The sequence below is a fragment of the Oncorhynchus gorbuscha genome, linkage group LG08 (assembly GCF_021184085.1).
Source record: "Oncorhynchus gorbuscha isolate QuinsamMale2020 ecotype Even-year linkage group LG08, OgorEven_v1.0, whole genome shotgun sequence".
NCBI classification, from domain to species: domain Eukaryota; kingdom Metazoa; phylum Chordata; class Actinopteri; order Salmoniformes; family Salmonidae; genus Oncorhynchus; species Oncorhynchus gorbuscha.
Genome location: NC_060180.1, coordinates 75,666,609 through 75,688,733, shown reverse-complemented (window position 1 = coordinate 75,688,733; position 22,125 = coordinate 75,666,609). Strand labels below are relative to the sequence as shown.

At 49.4% G+C, this 22,125-nt stretch overlaps 1 protein-coding gene across 1 annotated transcript in view; it reads left to right on the top strand.

Moving 5' to 3' along the window:
• The window catches only part of LOC124042188 (vesicle-associated membrane protein-associated protein A-like), a 49,053-nt gene extending 37,614 nt beyond the window's left edge, over nt 1-11,439 (top strand). Inside the window, exon 6 of the mRNA XM_046360591.1 lies at nt 9,238-11,439. Coding sequence (XP_046216547.1) covers nt 9,238-9,411 — 174 coding nt within the window. The 3' untranslated portion in view covers nt 9,412-11,439. The remainder of the gene's footprint in view (nt 1-9,237) is intronic.
• The last annotated feature ends 10,686 nt before the right edge of the window (nt 11,440-22,125 follow it).

The window sequence follows — 22,125 nt, the reverse complement described above, 5'->3', positions numbered from 1 at the left end:
GGGTTGTAGGTGAACAACAGACTGTAGGTTAGACTGTAGGTTAGGGGTTGTAGATGAACAACAGACTGTAGGTATCTGTAGGTTAGGGGTTGTAGATGAACAACAGACTGTAGGTTAGGGGTTGTAGGTGAACAACAGACTGTAGGTTAGACTGTAGGTTAGGGTTTGTAGATGAACAACAGACTGTAGGTTAGGGGTTGTAGATGAACAACAGACTGTAGGTTAGGGGTTGTAGGTGAACAACAGACTGTAGGTTAGGGGTTGTAGGTGAACAACAAACTGTAGGTTAGGGGTTGTAGATGAACAACAGACTGTAGGTATCTGTAGGTTAGGGGTTGTAGATGAACAACAGACTGTAGGTTAGACTGTAGGTTAGGGGTTGTAGGTGAACAACAGACTGTAGGTTAGGGGTTGTAGGTGAACAACAGACTGTAGGTTAGACTGTAGGTTAGGGGTTGTAGATGAACAACAGACTGTAGGTATCTGTAGGTTAGGGGTTGTAGATGAACAACAGACTGTAGGTTAGGGGTTGTAGGTGAACAACAGACTGTAGGTTAGACTGTAGGTTAGGGGTTGTAGATGAACAACAGACTGTAGGTTAGGGGTTGTAGATGAACAACAGACTGTAGGTTAGGGGTTGTAGATTAACAACAGACTGTAGGTTAGACTGTAGGTTAGGGGTTGTAGGTGACAACAGACTGTAGGTTAGGGGTTGTAGGTGAACAACGGACTGTAGGTTAGGGGTTGTAGATGAACAACAGACTGTAGGTATCTGTAGGTTAGGGGTTGTAGGTGAACAACAGACTGTAGGTATCTGTAGGTTAGGGGTTGTAGGTGAACAACAGACTGTAGGTATCTGTAGGTTAGGGGTTGTAGATGAACAACAGACTGTAGGTTAGGGGTTGTAGATTAACAACAGACTGTAGGTTAGGGGTTGTAGATTAACAACAGACTGTAGGTTAGACTGTAGGTTAGGGGTTGTAGGTGACAACAGACTGTAGGTTAGGGGTTGTAGGTGAACAACGGACTGTAGGTTAGGGGTTGTAGATGAACAACAGACTGTAGGTATCTGTAGGTTAGGGGTTGTAGATGAACAACAGACTGTAGGTATCTGTAGGTTAGGGGTTGTAGGTGAACAACAGACTGTAGGTATCTGTAGGTTAGGGGTTGTAGGTGAACAACAGACTGTAGGTTAGGGGTTGTAGGTGAACAACAGACTGTAGGTTAGGGGTTGTAGATGAACAACAGACTGTAGGTTAGGGGTTGTAGATGAACAACAGACTGTAGGTTAGGGGTTGTAGATTAACAACAGACTGTAGGTTAGGGGTTGTAGATTAACAACAGACTGTAGGTTAGGGGTTGTAGATTAACAACAGACTGTAGTTTAGGGGTTGTAGGTGAACAACAGACTGTAGGTTAGGGGTTGTAGATGAACAACAGACTGTAGGTTAGGGGTTGTAGGTGAACAACAGACTGTAGGTATCTGTAGGTTAGGGGTTGTAGATGAACAACAGACTGTAGGTATCTGTAGGTTAGGGGTTGTAGGTGAACAACAGACTGTAGGTATCTGTAGGTTAGGGGTTGTAGGTGAACAACAGACTGTAGGTTAGGGGTTGTAGGTGAACAACAGACTGTAGGTTAGGGGTTGTAGGTGAACAACAGACTGTAGGTTAGGGGTTGTAGATGAACAACAGACTGTAGTTTAGGGGTTGTAGGTGAACAACAGACTGTAGGTTAGGGGTTGTAGGTGAACAACAGACTGTAGGTTAGGGGTTGTAGATGAACAACAGACAGTAGGTTAGACTGTAGGTTAGGGGTTGTAGATGAACAACAGACAGTAGGTTAGGGGTTGTAGATGAACAACAGACTGTAGGTTAGACTGTAGGTTAGGGGTTGTAGGTGAACAACAGACTAGGTTAGGGGTTGTAGATGAACAACAGACTGTAGGTATCTGTAGGTTAGGGATTGTAAGTGAACAACAGACTGTAGGTTAGGGGTTGTAGGTGAACAACGGACTGTAGGTTAGGGGTTGTAGATGAACAACAGACTGTAGGTATCTGTAGGTTAGGGGTTGTAGGTGAACAACAGACTGTAGGTATCTGTAGGTTAGGGGTTGTAGATGAACAACAGACTGTAGGTTAGGGGTTGTAGATTAACAACAGACTGTAGGTTAGGGGTTGTAGATTAACAACAGACTGTAGGTTAGACTGTAGGTTAGGGGTTGTAGGTGACAACAGACTGTAGGTTAGGGGTTGTAGGTGAACAACGGACTGTAGGTTAGGGGTTGTAGATGAACAACAGACTGTAGGTATCTGTAGGTTAGGGGTTGTAGATGAACAACAGACTGTAGGTATCTGTAGGTTAGGGGTTGTAGGTGAACAACAGACTGTAGGTATCTGTAGGTTAGGGGTTGTAGGTGAACAACAGACTGTAGGTTAGGGGTTGTAGGTGAACAACAGACTGTAGGTTAGGGGTTGTAGATGAACAACAGACTGTAGGTTAGGGGTTGTAGATGAACAACAGACTGTAGGTTAGGGGTTGTAGGGGGTTGTAGATTAACAACAGACTGTAGGTTAGGGGTTGTAGATTAACAACAGACTGTAGGTTAGGGGTTGTAGATTAACAACAGACTGTAGTTTAGGGGTTGTAGGTGAACAACAGACTGTAGGTTAGGGGTTGTAGATGAACAACAGACTGTAGGTTAGGGGTTGTAGGTGAACAACAGACTGTAGGTATCTGTAGGTTAGGGGTTGTAGATGAACAACAGACTGTAGGTATCTGGGTTAGGGGTTGTAGGTGAACAACAGACTGTAGGTATCTGTAGGTTAGGGGTTGTAGGTGAACAACAGACTGTAGGTTAGGGGTTGTAGGTGAACAACAGACTGTAGGTTAGGGGTTGTAGGGACTGTAGGTTGGGGTTGTAGATGAACAACAGACTGTAGGTTAGGGGTTGTAGATGAACAACAGACTGTAGTTTAGGGGTTGTAGATGAACAACAGACTGTAGGTTAGGGGTTGTAGATGAACAACAGACTGTAGGTTAGGGTTGTAGGTGAACAACAGACTGTAGGTTAGGGTTGTAGATGAACAACAGACAGTAGGTTAGACTGTAGGTTAGGGGTTGTAGATGAACAACAGACAGTAGGTTAGGGGTTGTAGATGAACAACAGACTGTAGGTTAGACTGTAGGTTAGGGGTTGTAGGTGAACAACAGACTAGGTTAGGGGTTGTAGATGAACAACAGACAGTAGGTTAGGGGTTGTAGGTGAACAACAGACTGTAGGTATCTGTAGGTTAGGGATTGTAAGTGAACAACAGACTGTAGGTTAGGGGTTGTAGGTGAACAACAGACTGTAGGTTAGGGGTTGTAGTTGAACAACAGACTGTAGGTTAGGGGTTGTAGGTGAACAACAGACTGTAGGTTAGGGGTTGTAGATTAACAACAGACTGTAGGTTAGACTGTAGGTTAGGGGTTGTAGATTAACAACAGACTGTAGGTTAGACTGTAGGTTAGGGGTTGTAGATGAACAACAGACTGTAGGTTAGGGGTTGTAGGTGAACAACAGACTGTAGGTTAGATTGTAGGTTAGGGGTTGTAGATGAACAACAGACTGTAGGTTAGGGGTTGTAGATGAACAACAGACTGTAGGTTAGACTGTAGGTTAGGGGTTGTAGGTGACAACAGACTGTAGGTTAGGGGTTGTAGGTGAACAACGGACTGTAGGTTAGGGGTTGTAGATGAACAACAGACTGTAGGTATCTGTAGGTTAGGGGTTGTAGATGAACAACAGACTGTAGGTATCTGTAGGTTAGGGGTTGTAGGTGAACAACAGACTGTAGGTATCTGGGTTAGGGTTGTAGGTGAACAACAGACTGTAGGTTAGGGGTTGTAGGTGAACAACAGACTGTAGGTTAGGGGTTGTAGGTGAACAACAGACTGTAGGTTAGGGGTTGTAGATGAACAACAGACTGTAGGTTAGGGGTTGTAGATGAACAACAGACTGTAGGTTAGGGGTTGTAGATTAACAACAGACTGTAGGTTAGGGGTTGTAGATTAACAACAGACTGTAGGTTAGGGGTTGTAGATTAGACTGTTAGGGGTTGTAGATTAACAACAGACTGTAGTTTAGGGGTTGTAGGTGAACAACAGACTGTAGGTTAGGGGTTGTAGATGAACAACAGACTGTAGGTTAGGGGTTGTAGGTGAACAACAGACTGTAGGTATCTGTAGGTTAGGGGTTGTAGATGAACAACAGACTGTAGGTATCTGTAGGTTAGGGGTTGTAGGTGAACAACAGACTGTAGGTATCTGTAGGTTAGGGGTTGTAGGTGAACAACAGACTGTAGGTTAGGGGTTGTAGGTGAACAACAGACTGTAGGTTAGGGGTTGTAGATGAACAACAGACTGTAGGTTAGGGGTTGTAGATGAACAACAGACTGTAGTTTAGGGGTTGTAGGTGAACAACAGACTGTAGGTTAGGGGTTGTAGATGAACAACAGACTGTAGGTTAGGGGTTGTAGGTGAACAACAGACTGTAGGTTAGGGGTTGTAGATGAACAACAGACAGTAGGTTAGACTGTAGGTTAGGGGTTGTAGATGAACAACAGACAGTAGGTTAGGGGTTGTAGATGAACAACAGACTGTAGGTTAGACTGTAGGTTAGGGGTTGTAGGTGAACAACAGACTAGGTTAGGGGTTGTAGATGAACAACAGACAGTAGGTTAGGGGTTGTAGGTGAACAACAGACTGTAGGTATCTGTAGGTTAGGGATTGTAAGTGAACAACAGACTGTAGGTTAGGGGTTGTAGGTGAACAACAGACTGTAGGTTAGGGGTTGTAGTTGAACAACAGACTGTAGGTTAGGGGTTGTAGGTGAACAACAGACTGTAGGTTAGGGGTTGTAGATTAACAACAGACTGTAGGTTAGACTGTAGGTTAGGGGTTGTAGATTAACAACAGACTGTAGGTTAGACTGTAGGTTAGGGGTTGTAGATGAACAACAGACTGTAGGTTAGGGGTTGTAGGTGAACAACAGACTGTAGGTTAGATTGTAGGTTAGGGGTTGTAGATGAACAACAGACTGTAGGTTAGGGGTTGTAGATGAACAACAGACTGTAGGTTAGGGGTTGTAGATGAACAACAGACTGTAGGTATCTGTAGGTTAGGGGTTGTAGGTGAACAACAGACTGTAGGTTAGACTGTAGGTTAGGGGTTGTAGATGAACAACAGACTGTAGGTTAGGGGTTGTAGATGAACAACAGACTGTAGGTTAGACTGTAGGTTAGGGGTTGTAGGTGAACAACAGACTGTAGGTTAGACTGTAGGTTAGGGGTTGTAGGTGAACAACAGACTGTAGGTTAGACTGTAGGTTAAGGGTTGTAGGTGAACAACAGACTGTAGGTTAGGGGTTGTAGGTGAACAACAGACTGTAGGTTAGGGGTTGTAGGTGAACAACAGACTGTAGGTTAGACTGTAGGTTAGGGGTTGTAGGTGAACAACAGACTGTAGGTTAGACTGTAGGTTAGGGGTTGTAGGTGAACAACAGACTGTAGGTTAGACTGTAGGTTAGGGGTTGTAGGTGAACAACAGACTGTAGGTTAGACTGTAGGTTAGGGGTTGTAGGTGAACAACAGACTGTAGGTTAGGGGTTGTAGATGAACAACAGACTGTAGGTTAGACTGTAGGTTAGGGGTTGTAGGTGAACAACAGACTGTAGGTTAGGGGTTGTAGGTGAACAACAGACTGTAGGTTAGACTGTAGGTTAGGGGTTGTAGATGAACAACAGACTGTAGGTTAGACTGTAGGTTAGGGGTTGTAGATGAACAACAGACTGTAGGTTAGGGGTTGTAGGTGAACAACAGACTGTAGGTTAGACTGTAGGTTAGGGGTTGTAGGTGAACAACAGACTGTAGGTTAGGGGTTGTAGGTGAACAACAGACTGTAGGTTAGACTGTAGGTTAGGGGTTGTAGATGAACAACAGACTGTAGGTTAGGGGTTGTAGGTGAACAACAGACTGTAGGTTAGACTGTAGGTTAGGGGTTGTAGATTAACAACAGACTGTAGGTATCTGTAGGTTAGGGGTTGTAGGTGAACAACAGACTGTAGGTTAGACTGTAGGTTAGGGGTTGTAGATGAACAACAGACTGTAGGGTAGGGGTTGTAGGTGAACAACAGACTGTAGGTTAGGGGTTGTAGGTGAACAACAGACTGTAGGTTAGACTGTAGGTTAGGGGTTGTAGATGAACAACAGACTGTAGGTTAGGGGTTGTAGGTGAACAACAGACTGTAGGTTAGACTGTAGGTTAGGGGTTGTAGATTAATAACAGACTGTAGGTATCTGTAGGTTAGGGGTTGTAGGTGAACAACAGACTGTAGGTTAGGGGTTGTAGATGAACAACAGACTGTAGGTTAGGGGTTGTAGGTGAACAACAGACTGTAGGTATCTGTAGGTTAGGGGTTGTAGGTGAACAACAGACTGTAGGTATCTGTAGGTTAGGGGTTGTAGGTGAACAACAGACTGTAGGTTAGGGGTTGTAGATGAACAACAGACTGTAGGTATCTGTAGGTTAGGGGTTGTAGGTGAACAACAGACTGTAGGTTAGGGGTTGTAGGTGAACAACAGACTGTAGGTTAGGGGTTGTAGATGAACAACAGACTGTAGGTTAGGGGTTGTAGATGAACAACAGACTGTAGGTTAGGGGTTGTAGGTGAACAACAGACTGTAGGTTAGGGGTTGTAGGTGAACAACAGACTGTAGGTATCTGTAGGTTAGGGGTTGTAGATGAACAACAGACTGTAGGTTAGACTGTAGGTTAGGGGTTGTAGATGAACAACAGACTGTAGTTTAGGGGTTGTAGATGAACAACAGACTGTAGGTTAGACTGTAGGTTAGGGGTTGTAGGTGAACAACAGACTGTAGGTATCTGTAGGTTAGGGGTTGTAGGTGAACAACAGACTGTAGGTATCTGTAGGTTAGGGGTTGTAGATGAACAACAGACTGTAGGTATCTGTAGGTTAGGGGTTGTAGATGAACAACAGACTGTAGGTTAGACTGTAGGTTAGGGGTTGTAGATGAACAACAGACTGTAGTTTAGGGGTTGTAGATGAACAACAGACTGTAGGTTAGACTGTAGGTTAGGGGTTGTAGGTGAACAACAGACTGTAGGTTAGGGGTTGTATCAACAGACTGTAGGTTAGGGGGGTTGTAGGTGAACAACAGACTGTAGGTATCTGTAGGTTAGGGGTTGTAGGTGAACAACAGACTGTAGGTTAGGGGTTGTTGTAGGTGAACAACAGACTGTAGGTTAGACTGTAGGTTAGGTTAGGGGTTGTAGGTGAACAACAGACTGTAGGTTAGGGGTTGTAGGTGAACAACAGACTGTAGGTTAGGGGTTGTAGGTGAACAACAGACTGTAGGTTAGACTGTAGGTTAGGGGTTGTAGGTGAACAACAGACTGTAGGTTAGGGGTTGTAGGTGAACAACAGACTGTAGGTTAGGGGTTGTAGGTGAACAACAGACTGTAGGTTAGGGGTTGTAGGTGAACAACAGACTGTAGGTTAGGGGTTGTAGGTGAACAACAGACTGTAGGTTAGGGGTTGTAGGTGAACAACAGACTGTAGGTTAGACTGTAGGTTAGGGGTTGTAGGTGAACAACAGACTGTAGGTTAGGGGTTGTAGGTGAACAACAGACTGTAGGTTAGGGGTTGTAGATGAACAACAGACTGTAGGTTAGACTGTAGGTTAGGGGTTGTAGGTGAACAACAGACTGTAGGTATCTGTAGGTTAGGGGTTGTAGGTGAACAACAGACTGTAGGTATCTGTAGGTTAGGGGTTGTAGGTGAACAACAGACTGTATGTATCTGTAGGTTAGGGGTTGTAGGTGAACAACAGACTGTAGGTTAGGGGTTGTAGATGAACAACAGACTGTAGGTTAGACTGTAGGTTAGGGGTTGTAGATGAACAACAGACTGTAGGTTAGGGGTTGTAGGTGAACAACAGACTGTAGGTTAGGGGTTGTAGATGAACAACAGACTGTAGGTTAGGGGTTGTAGGTGAACAACAGACTGTAGGTTAGGGGTTGTAGATGAACAACAGACTGTAGGTTAGGGGTTGTAGGTGAACAACAGACTGTAGGTTAGGGGTTGTAGATGAACAACAGACTGTAGGTTAGGGGTTGTAGGTGAACAACAGACTGTAGGTATCTGTAGGTTAGGGGTTGTAGGTGAACAACAGACTGTAGGTTAGGGGTTGTAGGTGAACAACAGACTGTAGGTTAGGGGTTGTAGGTGAACAACAGACTGTAGGTTAGGGGTTGTAGATGAACAACAGACTGTAGGTTAGGGGTTGTAGATGAACAACAGACTGTAGGTTAGGGGTTGTAGGTGAACAACAGACAGTAGGTTAGGGGTTGTAGGTGAACAACAGACTGTAGGTTAGGGGTTGTAGATTAACAACAGACTGTAGGTTAGGGGTTGTAGGTGAACAACAGACAGTAGGTTAGGGGTTGTAGGTGAACAACAGACTGTAGGTTAGGGGTTGTAGGTGAACAACAGACAGTAGGTTAGGGGTTGTAGGTGAACAACAGACTGTAGGTTAGGGGTTGTAGATGAACAACAGACTGTAGGTTAGGGGTTGTAGATGAACAACAGACTGTAGGTTAGGGGTTGTAGATGAACAACAGACTGTAGGTTAGGGGTTGTAGGTGAACAACAGACTGTAGGTTAGGGGTTGTAGGTGAACAACAGACTGTAGGTTAGGGGTTGTAGGTGAACAACAGACTGTAGGTATCTGTAGGTTAGGGGTTGTAGGTGAACAACAGACTGTAGGTTAGGGGTTGTAGATTAACAACAGACTGTAGGTTAGGGGTTGTAGGTGAACAACAGACAGTAGGTTAGGGGTTGTAGGTGAACAACAGACTGTAGGTTAGGGGTTGTAGGTGAACAACAGACTGTAGGTTAGGGGTTGTAGATGAACAACAGACAACTAGTTCTGTACGGAAAACTCAATGTTAGAAAAGACCTTGGTCTCTGTGTGTAAACAAGCAACTAAAGTTGAGGGTCATAGATGAACAACCGGTACCGACCAATTTACCGGTGAGGTCTTTTTAAAAGGAGAACCAGACACAAGTTTTAGCTGCGACATTTTGTTTGTAAAAGAGAACTATTTAATGTATCTGTAGTTCTATAATGTAGTATTTGATGTGTCCTTGCCCCCTTCCCCCCTTTTGCGTTTCCAGGACGACGGTGTTAGAATGAGAAGGGCTGCCCAGCATTCCGATCACATGACATCAAATCAGACAGGCTCCTCCTCCTCCATGATGCAACACACCACCGCAGCGTCCCTGCCCTCCCTCCTCGTCGTCATAGCAGCCATCTTCATCGGCTTCTTCATGGGGAAGTTTATCTTGTAGACTGGGGTTGGCTCTGAAATGGCACCCCATTCCCTTGACCAGGGCCCTCCATGCGGGATGAGTCCCATAGGGCTCTGGTCAAACGGTAGTGCACTACACTGGGAATAGGGCGCCATTTGGGATGTTGCGTTCTGAGAGACGCACAACGCCTGCCGAACCCCACTGCTCCGGAATCAAAAAGGCCTGGATGGAACTGACTATAGCGAAGATGTATTTCTGTTGACTTAGACATATCAGAAGTAGTGCTGTGAACCTCCATTTGTCTGCAGTGACCACGTCTGTCTGGTCTCTCTGTCTGTCTGGTCTCGCACACGCACACGCACACACACACACACACACACGCACACACACGCACACAGAGGGAAGGGAGAAGGAAAGATTGCTCCTTGTTTTTGTTCTTTGATGGATGGACAGACAGGATTGTGGAGGGTTATGATGGTTATATCCTAAATGACACCCTATTCCCTATATAGTGCACTACTTTAGACCAAAGCCCTGTAATGCCCTAGGTACCCTGGTAAAAAGTTAGAGCACTAAAAATGGAATAGGCTGCTATTTAGGACATACAGGAAGAAGTACACTACCAATCAACATGGAGGACAGTTTACCTTGCATCCCAAACGGCACACTATCCCCTATGTAGTGCACTACTTTTGATAAGAGACGATACTAATTGAGCCCAGGTCTACAGTAGTCTGGTCCTAACCTTCAGTCCCAGGCCAGGATATAGTAGCCTAGTCCTCAACCCTAGGATATAGTAGCCTGGTCCTAACCTCCAGTCCTCAGCCCCAGGATATAGTAGCCTGGTCCTAACCTCCAGTCCTCAGTCCCAGGATATAGTAGCCTGGTCCTAACCTCCAGTCCTCAGCCCCAGGATATAGTAGCCTGGTCCTAACCTCCAGTCCTCAGTCCCATGATATAGTAGCCTGGTTCTAACCTCCAGTCCTCAATCCCAGGATATAGTAGCCTGGTCCTAACCTCCAGTCCTCAGTCCCAGATATAGTAGCCTGGTTCTAACCTCCAGTCCTCAGCCCCAGGATATAGTAGCCTGGTCCTAACCTCCAGTCCTCAGTCCCAGATATAGTAGCCTGGTTCTAACCTCCAGTCCTCGGCCCCAGGATATAGTAGCCTGGTCCTAACCTCCAGTCCTCAGTCCCAGATATAGTAGCCTGGTCCTAACCTCCAGTCCTCAGTCCCAGGCCAGGATATAGTAGACTGGTCCTAACCTCCAGTCCTCAGTCCCAGGCCAGGATATAGTAGCCTGGTCCTAACCTCCAGTCCTCAGTCCCAGGCCAGGATATAGTAGCCTGGTCCTAACCTCCAGTGCCCAGTCCTCAGTCCCAGGATATAGTAGCCTGGTCCTAACCTCCAGTCCTCAGTCCCAGGATATAGTAGCCTGGTCCTAACCTCCAGTCCTCAGTCCCAGGCCAGGATATAGTAGCCTGGTCCTAACCTCCAGTCCTCAGTCCCAGGCCAGGATATAGTAGCCTGGTCCTAACCTCCAGTCCTCAGTCCCAGGCCAGGATATAGTAGCCTGGTCCTAACCTCCAGTCCTCAGTCCCAGGCCAGGATACAGTCGCCTGGTCCCAGATCTGTTTGCGCTGTCTGGTTCTGGTCAAAAGTAGTGCCCTAGGGTATCATTTGACTCCTAGAGTCGCCGTGGGCCTAAAGCAGTGGAATAAACCAAGTGTTATCTGTCTGTTGTGTTTAATAGTAGTTAAATGGAACACTAAGTGTCTTTTGTAAATGTTATTTTAATAATTTTTATAATACAAAGGAGAGCACTACTTCTTCAATGGTCAAATACCGACCACCTTTACTACCTGTTGCATGGCATCCCGTTTCGTTTTATAGTGTGCTACTCGTGACCAGAGCACTATGGAACCTAGTCAAAAGTAGTGCACTACACAGGGACGCAGCCATAGACTACTTAATTTGTTCTGTTTGTAATTTCTCTACTTTCTATTCCATCTGGGAAATAATAGGTGCCTCCTTCCTCCCCTTCCTTCCTCCCTTTCCTCCCTGTCCTTTCCTTCCTCCCTTTCCTCCCTGTCCTTTCCTCCCTGTCCTTTCCTTCCTCCCTTTCCTCCCTGTCCTTTCCTTCCTCCCTTTCCTCCCTGTCCTTTCCTTCCTCCCTTTCCTCCCTCCCTTTCCTCCCTGTCCTTCCCTTCCTCCCTTTCCTTCCCCCCTGTCCTTTCCTTCCCCCCTGTCCTTTCCTTCCCCCCTGTCCTTTCCTTCCCCCCTGTCCTTTCCTTCCTCCCTGTCCTTTCCTTCCTCCCTGTCCTTTCCTTCCTCCCTGTCCTTTCCTTCCCCCCTTTCCTCCCTCTCCTTTCCTTCCTCCCTTTCCTCCCTGTCCTTTCCTTCCTCCCTTTCCTCCCTGTCCTTTCCTTTCCTTCCTCCCTGTCCTTTCCTTCCCCCCTGTCCTTTCCTTCTTCCCTTTCCTACATGTCCTTTCCTTCCTCCCTTTCCTACATGTCCTTTCCTTCCTCCCTTTCCTACATGTCCTTTCCTTCCTCCCTTTCCTACATGTCCTTTCCTTCCTCCCTTTCCTACCTCTCCTTTCCTTCCTCCCTTTCCTCCCTGTCCTTTCCTTCCTCCCTTTCCTCCCTGTCCTTTCCTTTCCTTCCTCCCTGTCCTTTCCTTCCCCCCTGTCCTTTCCTTCCTCCCTTTCCTACCTGTCGTTTCCTACTCCTGACAATACCAATGTAGACTTTATATTATTATATTATTTTTCTCAGTACAAATATTATAATCCTTATTTCCTTTTTTTTTTTTTGTTGTTGAGTTTCAACCCTCCCATGGTTTTACACCGAAGAAGAAATAAACCCGAAAACAATGTAGGTTTTTTGATAGTGTTTCGTCTTCTGTCGTAGTCTCGTAGAATATACTGTACACTCTTCACACAACACATCACCATGTAGCCAACATGTTTGTTTTGTAACGTGGAATTAACATTGTAGCGACCTTAACACCAACACCTAGTGACTTTTATCAAGAGGTTCGGACCTCTTGTCGTAACGGTTAAGGTCTTGGCTTGATAGTCGCTGGACCAGGGTTCAAGTCCCGGTCGAGGCTATGCCCTGAGTTCGCTACGTTGGTGTCAGTAGTGGAACGGTGCCCGTGAGGCCATCGGGAGAGGAGTGTACACATGAGGGTCACACTCAGATATAATGTCGAGATGCGTATGTCTCCGTCCCCCTAACAATGGGAATAGTTTAGTCTGCGGAACGGCACCCTGTCAAGCTCGGGTCTATTCCTCTCTTTGGATTGGTGGATATATCTCGTTATTTGATGAGGGGTGTTGACCTCATCAGCATGTATTCAATGGAGAGTTAGACGCTATGCTGGCCTCGTGAATACGCATAGACGCTATGCTGGCCTCGTGAATACGCATAGACGCTATGCTGGCCTCGTGAATACGCATAGACGCTATGCTGGCCTCGTGAATACGCATAGACGCTATGCTGGCCTCGTGAATACGCATAGACGCTATGCTGGCCTCGTGAATACGCATAGACGCTATGCTGGCCTCGTGAATACGCATAGACGCTATGCTGGCCTCGTGAATATGCATAGAAAGTCTCGAATTTCAATGCCGACAACTCCAATATGAATAAAAAATATAATTCTACTCAAAGTTGCCAAGATGTCACGTGTCCTACTTCTATCAGTACACTCATGAAACTTAAATTCCATCAAATAAGCCATAACATTTTTGTTGACCAAATTTGACACTAGTTGACCTCCATACAAAACTCCTAGCTTGGTGGGTGAAAAAACGTCACCTGCTGGAGGAGACAGATTTTGGACCTAGTTACCCCTCTTGCTTCACCTCTTCCTCTTAGACTCTCCAGTAGGAAGGGGATAATGTATCAACCACAACCCAATACCTAGTGAACTGTGATGGTCCGGCTGGTAGATTAGACTGTGGGGTGATGGTCAGGCTGGTGGATTAGACTGTGGGGTGATGGTCAGGCTGGTAGATTAGACTGTGGGGTGATGGTCAGGCTGGTAGATTAGATAGATTAGACTGTGGGGTGATGGTCAGGCTGGTAGATTAGATAGATTAGACTGTGGGGTGATGGTCAGGCTGGTAGATTAGACTGTGGGGTGATGGTCAGGCTGGTAGATTAGACTGTGGGGTGATGGTCAGGCTGGTAGATTAGACTGTGGGGTGATGGTCAGGCTGGTAGATTAGACTGTGGGGTGATGGTCAGGCTGGTAGATTAGACTGTGGGGTGATGGTCAGGCTGGTAGATTAGACTGTGTGGTGATGGTCAGGCTGGTAGATTAGATAGATTAGACTGTGGGGTGATGGTCAGGCTGGTAGATTAGACTGTGGGGTGATGGTCAGGCTGGTGGATTAGACTGTGGGGTGATGGTCAGGCTGGTAGATTAGACTGTGGGGTGATGGTCAGGCTGGTAGATTAGACTGCTACAGGTGGGTTGATGGTCAGGCTGGTAGATTAGACTGTGGGGTGATGGTCAGGCTGGTAGATTAGACTGTGGGGTGATGGTCAGGCTGGTAGATTAGACTGTGGGGTGATGGTCAGGCTGGTAGATTAGATAGATTAGACTGTGGGGTGATGGTCAGGCTGGTAGATTAGATAGATTAGACTGTGGGGTGATGGTCAGGTTGGTAGATTAGACTGTGGGGTGATGGTCAGGCTGGTAGATTAGACTGTGGGGTGATGGTCAGGCTGGTAGATTAGACTGTGGGGTGATGGTCAGGCTGGTAGATTAGACTGCTACAGGTGGTGTGATGGTCACCAATCCCTGGTTTAGATAAATGTACAACAACAAAAAAACAACTATTGAATAAAAACTCAGAAAACCTGTTGGCCAGTAAGAGGATTTTTAGCAGTTGAAGAGAACCACACTTATTCAAGAGAACCACGCTTTATTCAAGAGAACCACACGTATAAAACCTGTTGAGCCCGACGCTTCCCAGTGGAAACATTACCCACATATATTGTGCCGTTTTGTTTCGATTCTTCGGCAGGCTGTTTTCTTGACTCATGTCGAAGTTCGATTCGTTTTTTTCATCGACCGTTCTACTTCTAGTCGGAGTGGGAACATGACATGTTGTCTGTCAATCGACGATAGACATCTAGTTTTCATGCACAACTTAATACTTGAGAATTACTGCACCAAACATCTTAGCAAGATGTAAAATTCGCAAAGACCAAGACCCTCGGCAGAAAACGTGAGTGGTTTTCTTGATTTATCTTTTAAATTATTTCTGACTATTTTTAGGGAGTGTTTTTTTGTGTCTGTGTGGATCTACGGTGGCACAAGGGGGACAAATAAGAACTGTAATATTGTCGTTTTTTTCCCACCTGTGCATAAAGTCTGAATAGCGACTGCTAATGGATCCGACAGACTCAACACCCCTGTAAGCAATGATCAGCAGACAGAAAATAATCACTTAAAAACCACAGATCAACCAAGAAGAAATGTTAGCACGTTTTTAAAACATTCACACGCAGAAAAGCACCAGGAGTGGGTGGTTTTCCTATAGAATTCTATTGAACAGCTTTGGGGTCAAAAGTAGTGCCCTTATTTACACAAATGACAACAACACGTCACTCGTTTAACTCTTTCTAGTTCCATGTAACCGTTATGTCAGTTGTATTAAAAGCAGGAACATGTGGAAAGTCCCCTACTTGAGTACAGACCCAGATGTTTTAATACACTGTGATAAAAGGATATAACAAAGCTCATGAGCGATCGGATGACAACAGTCTTATTGATGCATATCAATCAAACAGGGTTTATTCAAATTAGACACAAACTAATACATGTTTCAGTTTAAAGCAATACGCAAAAAAAAGATATGGATTTATCAATAATGTCTGTTGGTTGAAAAGGCGGAATGACCATTTCTATTCAAAACATTACAAGCGTTGAACTTTCCAGCAAAAATAATACATTTTATAAAAATATGATATGATATTTTCAAGATCTTCATGAATAAGAAAAAGATTACATGGACAGGGGGGGGACCTGATCCTAGATCAGCACTCATTTTATGAGGCCCAGTCAATAACTCACAATCAGACTATCACGTTTCAGGTAAGACCCAAATGCAGACTGTGTTGCTGTAATACACATTGTTACTTCAACAAGGGGGAGGAAAACGACAGGTCAGGGTAGGCAGGGGTCGGTAATCAAGAGTAGGGGCCAAGGTACAGGACGGCAGGTTGGCCCATGGTCAGGTCAGGCAGGGGTCGGTAATCAAGAGTAGGGGCCAAGGTACAGGACGGCAGGTTGGCCCAGGGTCAGGTCAGGCAGGGGTCGGTAATCAAGAGTAGGGGCCAAGGTACAGGACGGCAGGTTGGCCCAGGGTCAGGTCAGGCAGGGGTCGGTAATCAAGAGTAGGGGCCAAGGTACAGGACGGCAGGTTGGCCCAGGGTCAGGTCAGGCAGGGGTCGGTAATCAAGAGTAGGGGCCAAGGTACAGGACGGCAGGTTGGCCCAGGGTCAGGTCAGGCAGGGGTCGGTAATCAAGAGTAGGGGCCAAGGTACAGGACGGCAGGTTGGCCCAGGGTCAGGTCAGGCAGGGGTCGGTAATCAAGAGTAGGGGCCAAGGTACAGGACGGCAGGTTGGCCCAGGGTCAGGTCAGGCAGGGGTCGGTAATCAAGAGTAGGGGCCAAGGTACAGGACGGCAGGTTGGCCCAGGGTCAGGTCAGGCAGGGGTCGGTAATCAAGAGTAGGGGCCAAGGTACAGGACGGCAGGTTGGCCCAGGGTCAGGTCAGGCAGGGGTCGGTAATCAAGAGTAGGGGCCAAGGTACAGGACGGCAGGTTGGCCCAGGGTCAGGTCAGGCAGGGGTCGGTAATCAAGAGTAGGGGCCAAGGTACAGGACGGCAGGTTGGCCCAGGGTCAGGTCAGGCAGGGGTCGGTGATCAAGAGTAGGGGCCAAGGTACAGGACTGCAGGGAGGGTCAGGACAGGCAAAGGTCAAAACCAGGAGAGCGAGAAAAATAGAGACTGGGGAAAAGCAGTAGCTGGTTGACTTGACAAACAGGCAACCGACAGAACAAGTACCCAGGGGAGAATGGGCAGAAGTACCCGGGGGAGAATGGGCAGAAGTACCCGGGGGGAGAATGGGCAGAAGTACCCGGGGGAGAAGTACCCGGGGGAGAATGGGCAGAAGTACCCGGGGGAGAATGGGCAGAAGTACCCGGGGGAGAATGGGCAGAAGTACCCGGGGGAGAATGGGCAGAAGTACCCGGGGGAGAATGGGCAGAAGTACCCGGGGGAGAATGGGCAGAAGTACCCGGGGGAGAATGGGCAGAAGTACCCGGGGGAGAATGGGCAGAAGTACCCGGGGGAGAATGGGCAGAAGTACCCGGGGGAGAAGTACCCGGGGAGAATGGGCAGAAGTACCCGGGGGAGAAGTACCCGGGGGAGAATGGGCAGAAGTACCCGGGGCAGAAGTACCCGGGGCAGAAGTACCCGGGGCAGAAGTACCCGGGAGAAGTACCCGGGGGAGACTGGGCAAAAGTACCCGGGGGAGAAGTACCTGGGGGAGAAGTACCCGGGGGAGACTGGGCAAAAGTACCCGGGGGAGAAGTACCCGGGGGAGACTGGGCAAAAGTACCCGGGGGAGATGTACCCGGGGGAGACTGGGCAAAAGTACCCGGGGGAGATGTACCCGGGGGAGACTGGGCAAAAGTACCCGGGGGAGATGTACCCGGGGGAGACTGGGCAAAAGTACCCAGGGGAGAAGTACCCGGGGGAGACTGGGCAAAAGTACCCAGGGCAGAAGTACCCGGGGGAGACTGGGCAAAAGTACCCGGGGGAGAAGTACCCGGGGGAGACTGGGCAAAAGTACCCGGGGGAGATGTACCCGGGGGAGACTGGGCAAAAGTACCCAGGGGAGAAGTACCCGGGGGAGACTGGGCAAAAGTACCCAGGGGAGAAGTACCCGGGGGAGACTGGGCAGAAGTACCCGGGGGAGACTGGGCAGAAGTACCCGGGGGAGACTGGGCAGAAGTACCCGGGGGAGACTGGGCAGAAGTACCCGGGGGAAAGAATGGGCAGAAGTACCCGGGGGAGACTGGGCATAAGTACCCGGGGGAGACTGGGAAGAAGTACCCAGGGGAGAATGGGCAGAAGTACCCAGGGGAGAATGGGCAGAAGTACCCAGGGAGAAGTACCCAGGGAGAATGGGCGACACCTGGAGGAGGGTTCGAGACGAGCACAAGGACAGGTGAAACAGATCAGGGCGTGACACAGACAAAATAACTTTAAATAGTAAGGTAAGTGTTCTGGGTTGTCGTGGTGATAACATGGTGTAAAGGTAGAAACCTCTCCAGCTGTAGAGGGCTTGAACTGGGCCAACTGTCCCTAGCTACCTACCCTCTAGGCTGTAGAGGGCTTGAACTGCCCCTAGTTACCCTCTAGGCTGTAGAGGGCTTGAACTGCCCCTAGTTACCCTCTAGGCTGTAGAGGGCTTGAACTGCCCCTAGTTTCCCTCTAGGCTGTAGAGGGCTTGAACTGCCCCTAGCTTCCCTCTAGGCTGTAGAGGGCTTGAACTGCCCCTAGCTTCCCTCTAGGCTGTAGAGGGCTTGAACTGCCCCTGGCTTCCCTCTAGGCTGTAGAGGGCTTGAACTGCCCCTGGCTTCCCTCTAGGCTGTAGAGGGCTTGAACTGGGCCCCTAGCTTCCCTCTAGGCTGTAGAGGGCTTGAACTGCCCCTACCTACCCTTCTAGGCTGTAGTTACTAGCTTCCCTCTAGGCTGTAGAGGGCTTGAACTGCCCCTAGCTACCCTCTAGGCTGTAGAGGGCTTGAACTGCCCCTAGCTTCCCTCTAGGCTGTAGAGGGCTTGAACTGCCCCTAGCTTCCCTCTAGGCTGTAGAGGGCTTGAACTGGGCCAACTGTCCCTAGCTACCCTCTAGGCTGTAGAGGGCTTGAACTGCCCCTAGCTTCCCTCTAGGCTGTAGAGGGCTTGAACTGGGCCAACTGCCCCTAGCTTCCCTCTAGGCTGTAGAGTGCTTGAACTGGGCCAACTGCCCTAGCTTCCCTCTAGGCTGTAGAATGCTTGAACTGCCCCTAGCTTCCCTCTAGGCTGTAGAGGGCTTGAACTGCCCCTAGCTTCCCTCTAGGCTGTAGAGGGCTTGAACTGCCCCTAGTTTCCCTCTAGGCTGTAGAGGGCTTGAACTGCCCTTAGCTTCCCTCTTGGCTGTAGAATGCTTGAACTGCCCCTAGCTTCCCTCTAGGCTGTAGAGGGCTTGAACTGTCCCTAGCTACCTACCCTCTAGGCTGTAGAGGGCGAACTGGGCTGCCCCTAGCTACCCTCTAGGCTGTAGAGGGCTTGAACTGTCCCTAGCTACCTACCCTCTAGGCTGTAGAGGGCGTGAACTGCCCCTAGCTACCTACCCTCTAGGCTGTAGAGGGCGTGAACTGCCCCTAGCTACCTACCCTCTAGGCTGTAGAGGGCGTGAACTGCCCCTAGCTACCTACCCTCTAGGCTGTAGAGGGCTTGAACTGCCCCTAGCTACCTACCCTCTAGGCTGTAGAGGGCTTGAACTGCCCCTAGTTACCTACCCTCTAGGCTGTAGAGGGCTTGAACTGCCCCTAGTTACCTACCCTCTAGGCTGTAGAGGGCTTGAACTGCCCCTAGTTACCCTCTAGGCTGTAGAGGGCTTGAACTGCCCCTAGCTACCCTCTAGGCTGTAGAGGGCTTGAACTGCCCCTAAACTTGTGCTCATAGAAATATAATGATATATTGCTTGTACAGGGTTGGGGGAACATATGCCAGGGCTAGTGTGCGGGTGCAGGCTTTGGTTCTAGCCAATCAGTTGATTAGTAAAATCAGGCTGCAACAAAATCCTGCAGGCACAGAAACACTGGCCACACCCCTGTTTGAACTTGGTGCTGTTTACGCTTCTGACGACAAAACTCTGAAACAAAATGAGGCCATTATTACCAGTGTACACTATCAAATCTCAATGAGGCCACAGTGTCAATTCTTTAATCGTTATACATACTATACACCCTGTAATGAAGAGGTTGTTTTAGGACACATACAACCAGGTGGTTCACAGACTAGAACAGAGAGTACCGTACTTTACTTAAATACATCAAAACAACACCACCATTTCTAAATGTGGCAAAACTGCTGACCTGTAACCATGAAGTGGTAGGTGTTTCTCTATGGGGTTAAAGCAACAAGTGGTGTTTAATTTGACATTTGTTCTTTTTTTGGTATTGGGTTGAGGAGTCGAAACAGTAGCATATTGGTTCTGTTTATATTAGTCAAGGAAGTCTCTGTGATAATGTAGGTGATGTCATTATCCGTAGTCCTATTGCACGGATAATGTATTTCCCTTTACACTCTGAACCCTTTACACTCTGAACCCTTTACACTCTGAACCACCTGTGGCTACTACAGGTGGTTTACCAACAGAGCATCAGTGGTAGTGTGGTGGCTACAGGTGGTTTACCAACAGAGCATCAGTGGTAGTGTGGTGGCTACAGGTGGTTTACCAACAGAGCATCAGTGGTAGTGTGGTGGCTACAGGTGGTTTACCAACAGAGCATCAGTGGTAGTGTGGTGGCTACAGGTGGTTTACCAACAGAGCATCAGTGGTAGTGTGGTGGCTACAGGTGGTTTACCAACAGTACGTCCTCTGTAATAATGGAGCTCAAAGGAACTAGTCTCCTCTCGCCCTCCTCTCTCCACTCCCCCTCCCTCTCTCCACTCACCCTCTCCTCTCTCTACTCCCCCTCCTCTCTCCACTTGCCCTCCTCTCTCCACTCCCCCTCCCTCTCTCCACTCACCCTCTCCTCTCTCTACTCCCCCTCCTCTCTCCACTCGCCCTCCTCTCTCTACTCTCCTCTCTCCACTCGCCTCCTCTCTCCACTCGCCCTCCTCTCTCCACTCGCCCTCCTCTCTCCACTCGCCCTCCTCTCTCCACTCCCCTCCTCTCTCCACTCGCCCTCCTCTCTCCACTCCCCTCCTCTCTCCACTCACCCTCTCCCCTCTCTACTCCCCCTCCTCTCTCCACTCGCCCTCCTCTCTCTACTCGCCCTCCTCTCTCCCACTCGCCCTCCTCTCTCCACTCCCCTCCTCTCTCCACTCGCCCTCCTCTCTCCACTCGCCCTCCTCTCTCCACTCGCCCTCCTCTCTCCACTCGCCCTCCTCTCTCCACTCGCCCTCCTCTCTCCACTCGCCCTCCTCTCTCCACTCGCCCTCCTCTCTCCACTCTCCTCTCTCCACTCGCCCTCCTCTCTCCACTCGCCCTCCTCTCTCCACTCCCCCTCCTCTCTCCACTTGCCCTCCTCTCTCCACTCCCCTCCCTCTCTCCACTCACCCTCTCCCCTCTCTACTCCCCCTCCTCTCTCCACTCCCCTCCTCTCTCTACTCGCCCTCCTCTCTCCACTCCCCTCCTCTCTCCACTCGCCCTCCTCTCTCCACTCCCCTCCTCTCTCCACTCGCCCTCCTCTCTCCACTCGCCCCTCTCTCCACTCTCCTCTCTCCTCGCCCTCCTCTCTCCACTCGCCCTCCTCTCTCCACTCGCCCTCCTCTCTCCACTCGCCCTCCTCTCTCCACTCGCCCTCCTCTCTCCCACTCCCCCTCCCTCTCTCCACTCACCCTCTCCCTCTCTACTCCCCTCCTCTCTCCACTCGCCCTCCTCTCTCTACTCGCCCTCCTCTCTCCACTCGCCCTCCTCTCTCCACTCGCCCTCCTCTCTCCACTCGCCCTCCTCTCTCCACTCGCCCTCCTCTCTCCACTCACCCTCCTCTCTCCACTCACCCTCTCCTCTCTCTCTCCCCCTCCTCTCTCCACTCGCCCTCCTCTCTCCACTCGCCCTCCTCTCTCCACTTGCCCTCCTCTCTCCACTTCCCCCCCTCTCTCCACTCACCCTCTCCCCTCTCTACTCCCCCTCCTCTCTCCACTCGCCCTCCTCTCTCTACTCGCCCTCCTCTCTCCACTCGCCCTCCTCTCTCCACTCGCCCTCCTCTCTCCACTCGCCCTCCTCTCTCCACTCCCCTCCCTCTCCCACTCACCCTCCTCTCTCCACTTCCCCTCCCTCTCTCCACTCCCCCTCCTCTCTCCACTTCCCCCCCTCTCCACTCCCCTCCACTCGCCCTCCCCTCTCACCCTCTCTCTCTCCTCTCTCCACTCGCCCTCCCCTCTCCACTTCCCCTCCCTCTCCACTCCCCCTCCACTCGCCCCCCCTCTCACCCTCTCTCTCTCCCTCCCACTCGCCCTCCTCTCTCCACTCCCCTCCTCTCTCCACTCGCCCTCCTCTCTCCACTCGCCCTCCTCTCTCCCTCGCCCTCCTCTCTCCACTCTCTCTCCTCTCTCCACTCGCCCTCCTCTCTCCACTCTCTCTCCTCTCTCCACTCGCCCTCCCCTCTCACCCTCTCTCTCCTCTCTCCACTCGCCCTCCTCTCTCCACTCGCCCTCCTCTCTCCACTCGCCCTCCTCTCTCCACTCGCCCTCCTCTCTCCACTCGCCCTCCTCTCTCCACTCTCTCTCCTCTCTCCACTCGCCCTCCTCTCTCCACTCGCCCTCCTCTCTCCACTCGCCCCTCCTCTCTCCACTCACCCTCCTCTCTCCACTTCCCCTCCCCTCTCTCCACTCCCCCTCCTCTCTCCACTTCCCTCCCTCTCCACTCCCCCTCCACTCGCCCTCCCCTCTCACCCTCTCTCTCTCCTCTCTCCACTCGCCCTCCCCTCTCCACTTCCCCTCCCTCTCCA